This window comes from Bemisia tabaci, chromosome 2 (genome assembly GCF_918797505.1).
Source record: "Bemisia tabaci chromosome 2, PGI_BMITA_v3".
NCBI lineage: Eukaryota > Metazoa > Arthropoda > Insecta > Hemiptera > Aleyrodidae > Bemisia > Bemisia tabaci.
The window spans coordinates 75,360,298-75,372,744 of record NC_092794.1 but is presented as its reverse complement, the minus strand read 5'-3'; the positions used below and the strand labels follow the sequence as shown (position 1 = coordinate 75,372,744).

At 41.5% G+C, this 12,447-nt stretch overlaps 1 protein-coding gene across 5 annotated transcripts in view; it reads right to left on the bottom strand.

The window, feature by feature from the left end:
• The window catches only part of LOC109042377 (ras-related protein Rab-18-B), a 48,101-nt gene extending 35,893 nt beyond the window's left edge, over window positions 1-12,208 (bottom strand). The window contains exon 1 of one of the 5 annotated variants that reach the window (XM_019059080.2): window positions 11,937-12,208. In XM_019059080.2, coding sequence (XP_018914625.2) covers window positions 11,937-12,070 — 134 coding nt within the window. In that variant the 5' untranslated portion in view covers window positions 12,071-12,208. Of the gene's footprint in view, window positions 1-7,523; window positions 7,546-11,661; window positions 11,736-11,936 lie in introns of those variants that run through there. The other 4 variants (XM_072296300.1, XM_072296302.1, XM_072296299.1 and 1 more) reach the window with 4 other exon arrangements.
• Between the last annotated feature and the right edge of the window lie 239 nt (window positions 12,209-12,447).

Sequence of the window (12,447 nt, the reverse complement as noted above, 5' to 3'; positions counted from 1 at the left end):
TAAGCTACTTTTTAGCACTCCCCAAAATTTTTTGGGGGCCCCCCTAGGGGAGGGCGGGGGGCAACTTTTTTTTTCAAATGGCAACCCCCCCTTTGTGATACCTCATTCGAAAGATAATAAAAAAAGAAAATTTTTGGCGCAAACCGCAGGTCAAAATGTTCATTTTTGACAAAATGGCGGCCGGTCAAAGTTCAAAATGGCGGAAATTTGGCATCTCCGTTGTTTATTGACGGATTGGTGTGAAACTTGGAATCCTTGGGTTTTTCGAGATGAAAAAAACGATTCTGGCATTGGTTTTCCAGAAAAGTCAGTCCTTTTCAAAATGGCGGCGGTCAAAATGGCGGCCTCGAGCGGGAAGTGGATACTTAGGTTGCATATCGTTGGATTTGCATGAAACTTGGTATCTGGGGGTATTTCGGCACGAGAAGAACGAATCTTTCATTGGATATCTGAAATTTTGACAAATTCCAAAATGGTGGCGGAAAAATTGCGGGAAATCAGTTTTACGGCTCTTTACCGATGGATTTGCATGAAATTCGATATCCTGGCGGTTTTTGACTCGTTATAAAGGAATCTTTCATTAGATTCTTGAAGTATCAAATAGTTTCATGCAAATCCATCGGTAAAGAGCCGTAAAACTGATTTCCCGCAATTTTTCCGCCGCCATTTTGGAATTTGTCAAAATTTCAGATATCCAATGAAAGATTCGTTCTTCTCGTGCCGAAATACCCCCAGATACCAAGTTTCATGCAAATCCAACGATATGCAACCTAAATATCCACTTCCCGCTCGAGGCCGCCATTTTGACCAGGGCTGGGAACCCGATCGGAACCCGGAACCCGGAACCCTCAGAACCCGCATGTTTATGCGGAACCGGAACCGGAACCCGAACCCGAAACTTCGGACCTTCAGAACCGGAACCGGAACCGGAACCGCCGGGGCACAATCCGAGAACAGGGTTCCTACACGGGTTCCGTATCGGTTCCGTGACAGCTGATGTTGCAGCAACGCCGGGTTTGAGACGGCCCCGTATCCAAGGAAATTGTAACAAATTTTTTATCGGTGAAAAATCAATTTAATTGAGCGAACTCATTTTAAGTGAAGTGGAATTTTAAAAAGTAAAATGGGAAGTATTAGAATTTTTTTTGACTACATCAAGGAAGAAAATAAATCAGTTTGTAGACGTTGCAAAGAAAAAATAGGAGGGAATCATGTAACAAACTTAAAAAAGCATGTCCGAACGCAGCACAAGGAGGAATACGAAGAGTGGTTAAACAAACAAAAGACCGAAGAAGAAGATAACCTCAAAAACAAAAAACGGAATCGAGAAGACGAAGATGCTGCAGCAGGAAGTTCAGCAAAAAAGTTGAAGCAAGGCGACATAAGATCGGCTCTCTTTAACGAAGTGACGGTGAAGATTAACCTGGAGACTATCGAAAATGCCTGCATAAACCTAATTATAAATGGACGTCCTTTGGTTTTGATGGACGATGCAGCATTCCATAGTATCATAGATCCTATATTAGAGGGATTGAAGACAACAGCCAAAATCAATCGGCAAAACATAAGAATGAAAGTGATTGAGAAAGCAGATGCACAGAGAAAGAAAATCAGCGGAGAATTGCGCGGGAAAATGTTTTCATTAAAAGTATCCTGTTGCTCCGGTATGCTTAAGTAATATCATTTTCAATTGCTTGATTCAAATTATTGTTTCTAAATTAATCATTTTTGATTGCTTCATTAAAATTGCCCAGTTTTGAACTCTCTCTCATTTTGAGTAATTTACTTTAAAATTAAATTATTTTCGCGAATACTAATACCATGGAACCCGAGTGGAACCGGTTCCGGAACCGGGACCCGAATCTTCGGACCCCCGGAACCGGAACCGGAACCGGAACCCGAATCATTGGACCATGAGAACCGGAACCGGAACCGGTTCCAAAATCCATTCGGGTTCCCAGCCCTGATTTTGACCGCCGCCATTTTGACAAGGACTGACTTTTCTGGAAAACCAATGCCAGAATCGTTTTTCTCATCTCGAAAAACCCTACGATTCCAAGTTTCACACCAATCCGTCAATAAACAACGGAGATGCCAAATTTCCGCCATTTTGAACTTTGACCGACCGCCATTTTGTCAAAAATGAACATTTTGACCTGCGGTTTGCGCCAAAAATTTTCTTTTTTTATTATCTTTCGAATGAGGTATCACAAAGGGGGGGTTGCCATTTGAAAAAAAAAAGTTGCCCCCCGCCCTCCCCTAGGGGGGCCCCCAAAAAAATTTTGGGGAGTGCCAAAAAGTAGCTTATTTTGACCCAAGAACATCCCCCAAAATTCGTTTTTCTACGTGTAGCCGTTTAAAAAATAAGCAGCCGTCCCGGGACTTTTGCCGCACCCTGTATAGGTACTCTAGTCACGTGCAGATCCCTTGAAATGCAGTCGGCTTTAAATCAAGGCGGATAAAGAATGGTGGTCGCATCTCGTACCCTCGTGACGTCACGATTGTAAACAAACCATTGACGTGTAATACAATCTAGACCGCGCATTAGGAAATTTCGGCAAGACTAGAGTCCCTTCAGGCGAGACGATAAGCAACCCAGCAACACTCAGTAAGTGTACCGACCGAGACAATGGAAATGCCAGTCTTCTCGGTGCCGTTGCCTGATACGGGTACACTTAGCTCGTATATCCGGCGGTATCAACTAGGCTGAAGGCGCGTCTTTACCCCCCTAGCTGTCTTACCTTCCCCGCCTAAAGTCGGGCCCAATGCGCGGTCTAGATTGTATTATACGTCAATGAAACAAACCCAACTGCGGAGTTAGGGGGTTTGAGGTTTACGCTGCACTCTAACGCTACAAGGTATTGTATAGTCACTTATCATTGTAAGTATTTCTGGCGTTGATAGCCCGAATTTAAAGTGAAATTACTGCGGTGTATTTTATTTTGCTATCTTTATCAGTGAATAATTTAAAGACCGTGAGAGGTTTTTTTTTTTTTTTTTTTTTTTTTTTTTTTTTTTTTTTTTTTTTTTAATATTTTTTATTTTCTCCATGGGTACCTGATTATCAATATAATTTTTCGGGGGATCCCCCAAACCCCCTTGTCTGGGGGGAGTCCTCCCTTTGTTTTTCAGAAATCCCCGACCCCCTCTCCGTTTTTCCAATTTTCACACTTGTCTCCCAAATTTCCGAAAGTACAAAGAGCTTGATGCAAAAACGGCTTTTTTCGCCCCCCCTCTGGAAGTTCTTCAGACTTTTTCTATTGATTACTCATACTTGAGCGCTTCTTTTCCCAAATTTTCAGACTCCCAAAAAATTTTGGTGGAGAGCTAGGGGGGGGGGGGGGGGGGTGGAAGTCAAAACCTGTGAACCTCGATATCTCTTGAACAAAGAAAGATATCGAGGTCCGGTTTGGACGAAAAATCGTGTAAAATTGCATACTTTAAGATTGTAAAGGTCGAAATCCCGATATCACATTTTTAAGTCAACATATGTGCTTTTTTCCAGTTTCTAGGTCTAGAAAATTTCTTTTAAACGAAAAATTTACAAAGATCTCAATTTTTAATTTGAACCAAAACCAGTTTTTTAAATTGTTCGTCTTTTTCCGCATCCAACGAGTGGTCCATTAAGCTGGGGAACCAAACGGTTCCGGAGTTATGATCGATTGAAGTTTCCGCTCAACGCGCGCCGACCAATTTTCGCGCGCAAAAAAGTCGGATTTGACTGTTATTAGATCAGATTGAATATTCAAATTGAGCAAAATGCTTTATTAGGGACTCTTGAGGGTCGATGAGTTCAGAAATTACCGATACTTCCAAAAAATTCACGTTTTTAAAATTGCAGCTTCGGACAGGACCACTGAGCGACCGGTCGGCGCTCAGTGGGCCTCTAAAATAGCGCTGCGGAGCTGTAATTTTAAAAACGTATATTATTTGGAAGTATCTGTAATTTCTGAACTCAGCGACCCTCAAGAGTCCCTAATAAAGCATTTTGCTCAGTTTGAACATTCAATCTGATCTAATAACAGTCAAATCCGACTTTTTGGCGCGCGAAAATTGGTCGGCGCGCGTTGAGCGGAAACTTCAATCGATCATAACTCCGGAACCGTTTGGTTCCCCAGCTTAATGGACCACTCGTTGGATGCGGAAAAAGACGAACAATTTAAAAAACTGGTTTTGGTTCAAATAAAAAATTGAGATCTTTGTAAATTTTTCGTTTAAAAGAAATTTTCTAGACCTAGAAACTGGAAAAAAGCACATATGTTGACTTAAAAATGTGATATCGGGATTTCGACCTTTACAATCTTAAAGTATGCAATTTTACACGATTTTTCGTCCAAACCGGACCTCGATATCTTTCTTTGTTCAAGAGATATCGAGGTTCACAGGTTTTGACTTCCACCCCCCCCCCCTAGCTCTCCACCAAAATTTTTTGGGAGTCTGAAAATTTGGGAAAAGAAGCGCTCAAGTATGAGTAATCAATAGAAAAAGTCTGAAGAACTTCCAGAGGGGGGGCGAAAAAAGCCGCTTTTGCATCAAGCTCTTTCTCCTGGAAGCATCAAAAAGAGGAATGATTGGACGTTATTTCCAAATTTCTAAGGAAAAACTACCGCATTACAGCTCTCAAAAATCCGAAATATACTAAGTCCAAAATGATAGGTCCAGTTTCGTCAGAAAGTTGCACATGTGCGTGAAGGAACGAGCCCATCGGGCACATTTCTTTAAACACAAATTTCAGCCAGAAATATTAAACATTAGAATGATTGTAACTTCCTTGCAAATTCTCAGTAAAAATTAACTCAGAATACGATCTGAAAGCGTTTCATTAGGAAGGAAAACTCATAATTCCGTTTGGAAGTTGTATGAGCCTCGCGCCGCGGCATCGCATCGGGTACACTTCGGGTACATTTCAAATCGCGCGGTAAAAGCCCGTACCCTCTGCACGTCACACATCTTCAAGATGGCAGCCAAAATCGAAATGCGACCACCATTCTTTATCCGCCTTGGCTTTAAATCTGTAGTTTGGCCGTTTTCGAGAAAATGCGATTTTTCGCTTTTTCGGCGGGAATTTCTGGCCGAGGCGCTGAAAAAGTCAAGTTAGGCTGTTTTTGTGGCTTGTAAATGCAGATTCTATACATTTTTAGTCAATTAAGTATCAGTAGATAGCTATTCGTACATATTGCTAAAAATTGCCCCCAAATTGCCTAAACTTCAAAATGGGGGCCATAATAGACCGTATTCGATAACGGTTCGATGTATCGTTTGGTTCAAAACAATAGAACATAACCTCAAACCAAACTTTAAGGATTTTAATTGGAAAAGCTGAAAATGAGAAAGGACCCCGCACACCTCTTATGGAAAGCTGCACCACGTCCGATTGCCTTCTGACTTATGTTTTTCGATTCTCCTCAAGATGCTGATCAAAAGTTATAATTGCGCCAACTTTCTACGATGCACCGTTTTCGCAAAAAACCTAAGAGAAGATTCAATTATTCGGCGATAAAAAGCCAGAAAGATTCCTCATTTCAGTACTCGAGTGAACAAATCAGGGGAACTCCCGCACTGAGCGGCAGTCTTATCTCGGATTCCGCTCGCCGTTTTGCTCGACTATGGAATGATTCTCTGGACAATATTAATTTCTTGGGGGGGGGGTCGATGTCGGGGGGAGGGTTCGATGTCGTGGGGGGGGTGGGTTCGATGTCCGGGGGGGGGGGGTGGTTTCGGAAATTATATTACGGGGGGGGGGGGGGGTGTTCATCGATGCAACCGATGCCAGTGGGGATGACGGATGACTTAACCTCAAACAAATGTAAACAATCGGATGTAAGTGTATGTGTCGTGTTGATTACCTATCTCTAATTTTATGTTTTATATTTTATCCTTTCGATGCAAGTTCTCTCTTCAAATCACATGTTCATTGTTCATTGCTGTTTCATTATTTCATGGTGACTTTCCTTAAGATACTGATCCCATTTCCTGCTGGGAATGTATTCTATGCTCATCCCTTTAACTGGCTGTCATTCTTCCTCGCTGCCGCTTGTATCTTTTTTCAGCTTCTGTTAGACCGTGGGCCAGCAAGGGGTAACCCTCCCCCCCCCCCCCCCCCCCGTGGGAATTTTGAAGATGGTGATTTTCTCGAAGCTCTCAACTAGTAGAATAAGATTTTCCTTGTCTACGCGAATTTTATCGTGGTGGGAGGGAGTAGGTCCCCCCTAAACCCCCCAAAATTGCTCAGAATTCCGACTTTTCCGCGAATTTTCCCACTTTTACCCGAAAAGGCTTGATTTTAGGGCAAAACTCCACTTAACCATTCTGAAAGCTCGTAAAATTCTGGTCTAGAAAAGTCTTAAGTGACTTTGACCAGGACCCGCGGTCCCCCAGAATGGGGGGGCTTAAAATGTCAAGATATCTCAATTTTCCGCGAAAATGACCGTTTCGCCGCGATTTCTCGCCAATAACGCGAAGAAGGTTGGTATTATCGTAAAATCGTTTACCCCCATAATAACAGAGCATTAATTTTTCATTCTAATGGCGGCCTGACCCCTCGTGGGGGGGGGGAGGGGGGCCCCCCAGCAGTACCCACCCTATAAAAACCGTCAAGATTGGCCGCTTCCTTGAAGTAGCGTTATGCGCAAAAATGGGCGGCAAAATGAAAACAAGTAGCGTTTGTTCTGAGAGAACATCAATGTGGATTCTTGTTGGGGGTGACAGGGGGGAGGGAGGTACACCCCCCTCCCTTTCCCTCCCCCTCCCCCCCCAAAAAAAAATAATCACGAAAAACGTTAATTAAACGCGAAAATTCCACTTTTATAAGACGAATTCAGGGCTTGTCATTGACACGCTTACACTAACATAATTTAACGAGGGGGGGGGGGGAGAGGGGTTTACCCTCCCCCCTCCTCTCCCACCCCCTCCCCCAAATAAATTATCACGAAAAAATTTAATTAAACGCGAAAATTCCATACTCTAAAAGGCGACTTTCAGGGCGTGTCATTGTCACGCTTACACTAACATAATTTAACGAGGGGGGGGAGGGGAGAGGGGTTTACCCTAGTAGTCAGTGTGCATGCCAGGCAGTCAATGTTTCATCTAAGTTGAATCTTAGATGAAATTAATGGTGGTCCCCGCGTACATCGGAAGCGGAAAAATGTCACCGTTCTCTCATATTTCCAGGATGTTTTGTGGGTCCCTCCGAGGTTAGGTTGTGATTTTACAGCTAATGGTCCTCATCAGTCAATAACGACTCAACTTAGGAAGGACCCCTCGACAATCCGAACGATCTCCAGATTATCCAGCAAGCTAAAAGATTTCCTTCAAGAACTGAGGCGTCAATCATTTAATTGATTATGAATGGAAGGTATCAATTTATTTTTCTTTTTTTAATTTAAGTCAACGACCTTGCTTCAGACAAATATTTTCATCTCCATGTTCTACGCATGTGAAAACTGAACCAATACAAATACATCTTATCGTTTCAAGAAGTAAAAACATAGTGCAAGAACAGAGGAACATTGATGTACAATTACTTTTGAATATTGATGAAATGCCTAATGAAGTGCCTCGAGTATATTGTTGTTTTACTGGAATCTTAACAGTCCGAACTTGCAAGAAAGCACACGTGCACACTTCAGCTGTATAATTCAACAAAACTTCTTTTAACATTATTTTTTTCAAAATTTCAGCAGGCTCAATTTTCTCCACGGAAACAGCCGCTTCTGTCCCTTCTGAGAACTTCGAGAATTTGCTGCAACATGAAGAGTAAATTATTTTCAGGGATTTGTAAAATTTCTCCAGTAAAACTCTGTAGAATGACTTCTCTGTATATTGATCCACAGGCCCCTGTAATGCAATTTAATGCAGCATGTGACGCTTGAGAAAACTTTGCCCCCCTCCGTTTTCGATGCGAAACAATCGGATGAGTTTCTCATGGTGGTAGGTAAAGGGGCAGAATCGACGATGCAAAATTCCATGAAACATTTTAAAACGAAATCTCATTTACTTGATCGTGAAATCTCACATGTTTTCTAAAACTGCGACGGACTCAGTACTCCTCGAAATACATAAAATGGGTGAAATCTTAACTTTAAAATTTTGAAAAAAAGCCAAAAAATAGAAGAGAAAAAATTCATAAATTCAAAGAAGCTCATATCATCGAACTCTCGAATACTTGTTGCGGGTTGCATACGCAGCCCCTAAGAAATCCCTATTTCACTTTCATCTTGCATCCAAGGAAAGGAGGGGGCTTTTTGCCAAAAAATTATTTCTCAGTGTCGATGTCAGGAACAGAGGAGAATATTTTTTATAGGCGCGCAGTGCTTGATTCCATAGTTTTGGTTTTGGCTTCCAATTCGGAAAATGACCACGCTTTTCCCCTATCGAGCACTGATCTCCCGAGAAATGGAATCTTCTCTTAAAAAGCGTAATTTTTATGAAAAATTCCGATTCTGAAAAAGCGTAATTTTTATTAAAGGAAGTGACACGTCAATTTCCACGACCATATTTTTTACCCAAAAAATGTTTTTGAGGGCTTTGTTTACATTTGTTTGAGGTTAAGCCATCCGTCATCCCCACTCACGGTGCGCCTGAACTCACTTTAAATGCGACTTTGTTGTACATCAAAAATTCAAGTTGCAGGTTGTAGTGGGGTACTCCCTGATGGGTTTTTGGGCAATTTCGAAATAGGTTGTCGGAGCTCCTCGAAAAATAATCGCATTTTTGTGGTTTTTTAGGGGTAAAATAGCAAAATTGGCCTCGGGGCGACAAATTACACCCCCTCTCCCTCATCCTTGTCTTGACCGATCTGAATTTTTAGTATGTTTTTACCTGGTATAAGATGGGACTTTTCTGAAATTTTCATGCCCATACAAATTCTTTTGCTCCCGCGGCAGCGTTGCCAAGTTGCGGACTCCAAAATATCGAATTTAATGATAAAATGAAGGTTTCGGAGTGTGATTTCCATTCAAGATCAAAAATTCAAATTGTAAGTTGTAGTAGGGTACTGCCTGATGGGGTTTTGGCCAATTTCGAAGTAGAGTGTTTGAGATTTTTGAAAAATAATCGAATTTTTGCGGTTTTTTAAGGGTAAAATAGCACACTGAGCACGGGGCGGCAAGTTAAACCTTTTCTCACTCATCCTTGCCGTGACCGATCTGAACTTTTAGTATGTATTAACCTGGTATAAGATGTGACTTTTCTGAAATTTTCATGCCCATGACAAAATTTTTTGCCCCCCGCGGCAGCGTTGCCAAGTAGCGGACTCAAAAATATCGAATTTGATGATAAAATGAAGGTTTCGAGGTGTGATTTCCTCCAAAATTTCACGAAAAATGTGCAATCTGAGAGTTTTCGATAAGAAAAGGCATATTCGAACAATTTAGAGTTGCAGTGTTGCCAGCTTTCGATTTAAAATTCGTCAAAATGACCCAAATCGCGTTGCAACCTCAAGCGCTGGATTTTTATTTCGTTCAGAATTGGTTATAACGGTTCTTCTGTACTCTATGCATTTAGGTACCATGAACACTATGCCATTACTTACTTGATGGGTGCAGCTAACTCAAAAAGAGAGGCCGGATAAAGCGATGAGTCGGGGGAAAACGAGCGGTTCGGGTTGACAGAAAGTTCTTAAATCTACTCCATGAGGGAGTTTATTTTCCCCCGACTCATCGCTTTATCCGGCCTCTCTTTTTGAGTTAGCTGCACCCATCAAGTAAGTAATGGCATAGTGTTCATGGTACCTAAATGCATAGAGTACAGAAGAACCGTTATAACCAATTCTGAACGAAATAAAAATCCAGCGCTTGAGGTTGCAACGCGATTTGGGTCATTTTGACGAATTTTAAATCGAAAGCTGGCAACACTGCAACTCTAAATTGTTCGAATATGCCTTTTCTTATCGAAAACTCTCAGATTGCACATTTTTCGTGAAATTTTGGAGGAAATCACACCTCGAAACCTTCATTTTATCATCAAATTCGATATTTTTGAGTCCGCTACTTGGCAACGCTGCCGCGGGGGGCAAAAAATTTTGTATGGGCATGAAAATTTCAGAAAAGTCACATCTTATACCAGGTTAATACATACTAAAAGTTCAGATCGGTCACGGCAAGGATGAGTGAGAAAAGGTTTAACTTGCCGCCCCGTGCTCAGTGTGCTATTTTACCCTTAAAAAACCGCAAAAATTCGATTATTTTTCAAAAATCTCAAACACTCTACTTCGAAATTGGCCAAAACCCCATCAGGCAGTACCCTACTACAACTTACAATTTGAATTTTTGATCTTGAATGGAAATCACACTCCGAAACCATCATTTTATCATTAAATTCGATATTTTGGAGTCCGCAACTTGGCAACGCTGCCGCGGGAGCAAAAGAATTTGTATGGGCATGAAAATTTCAGAAAAGTCCCATCTTATACCAGGTAAAAACATACTAAAAATTCAGATCGGTCAAGACAAGGATGAGGGAGAGGGGGTGTAATTTGTCGCCCCGAGGCCAATTTTGCTATTTTACCCCTAAAAAACCACAAAAATGCGATTATTTTTCGAGGAGCTCCGACAACCTATTTCGAAATTGCCCAAAAACCCATCAGGGAGTACCCCACTACAACCTCCAACTTGAATTTTTGATGTACAACAAAGTCGCATTTAAAGTGAGTTCAGGCGCACCGTGCACTGGTATCGGTTGCATCGATGAACACCCCCCCCCCCCCCGTAATACAATTTCCGAAACCCCCCCCCCCCCCCGGGACATCGAACCCACCCCCCCCCCTAAGAAATTAATATTGTCCAGAGAATCATTCCATACGAAACCATTATAATCTCACCCGTTTGATGTTTCGAATACGATCTATAAGGCCACCGGAATTTCGATTTTTTTAAAATACGCTATAGTGTCATGTTAGGTGTCAACTCCTATGTAGTTTTGGTCGTAGATTTCAGATATGAAGTTAAAAAAGTCCCCCGGCCAAAGGGGGTACCCCACATCCAAGATGGCAGCCAATTTTGAAAGACAAGAGGGTGAATTTTTAAAATGTTCGCGTAATAAGGCAAGTGAGGTATCATTTCCTATGTAATTTTGGTCGTAGATTTCATTTATGAAGTCATAAAAGCCCTCCAGTCAAAGGGATTGCTGCGAATGCCAAGATGGCGGCCAAATTTGAAAGGCAGGAGGGTGAATTTTTGAAATGTTTACGTGAAATCCATAGTAAAAGTGAATCAGCCTGACGTCAGGCTATGTTTCATAAACTACCCTGAGTCAGACTGATGTCAGCCTGAATTATTGTCTGAATAATTGAAATATTAGCCTAGTGTAGCTATTGAAAATATCTCCAGCGCCAGCTTTCCCATTTACATTAGGACTCTAGGTACTTTATGGTATATTACCACAAAATGGAGAACAAGCATGCAAGGGCTCCACTTGTCCTCGTACTTACAGCTGTTTGCAAAATAATATGAGCAACTTTTGTCGGACGATAAAATTTCAAAGCAAGCAAATCATGTTGATCTTCATTCACAGTTGTGAAGTAGAATCCATGCATGACCACACCAAATAAGTTTGTGCATTTATAGACCGCGACAGAAGATCATCTGACATAAATTTAACATTACAGGAAGCAAGATGGACATGGAGGATCTTCTGTTGCAGTCCAAAAGTGTGTTAACTCACATAACGTCAATTTCACAGCAAGAACCGCAGCAAGAAGATAAACCGCTGGAAGATGACATGTGAGAATTGTCACATCTCTTATCGCATACGTCAACTGAAAACTGACGAAAATGCTTCTTACAGCTGACCATGTATGAAATCTTACAAATTTGTTTAACATAGGAAAAAAATATACACATTTAACAAAACCTGGTAGACTATGCCTAGTGGTGTCAGAAAGGCGCTTTAGAAGCGCAACATTTGTCGTGTCTTTGAAATGAAGAAAAGTTTTTTACCTTACAAGGCCACCTCCCCTTGATTCGTGATGAACTATAGAACGTTGGTTTTTGTGTTGATGAACTTGAACTTCAACATGACATGAGTCACGGACAATCCAATCGTGAGTTAATTGCAAAGCGCAATTCAGCATCAGTATGACGAAGATGACTGAACTGTTATTTTGGTATCTTTCTGGATAACTTTCCTATCACTCTGCGGGTTTGATTAATGTAAAAATCTCGAAAAATCTTCAAATGTATCGAATTGAAGTGAGGTTATGCCGTGTTCTTAGGTTCTTAGGGAGATTTGTACAACGAGATTTATATGGCTATCGAGCGATTTTTTGTACGTGTGAGTGCGCTCCCATAGACGCTATCAGTGCAACGTCACAGGAAAGCGATATCTATCGATTTTTTCACATTGGTAGCATTGAAAGAGGTTATGCCAATGTTATTGTTTGGATCCAATTCGATATAATGGAGAATCCCTATGATGACGTCGCCACTAATAGCGTCTATAAGATCCAGT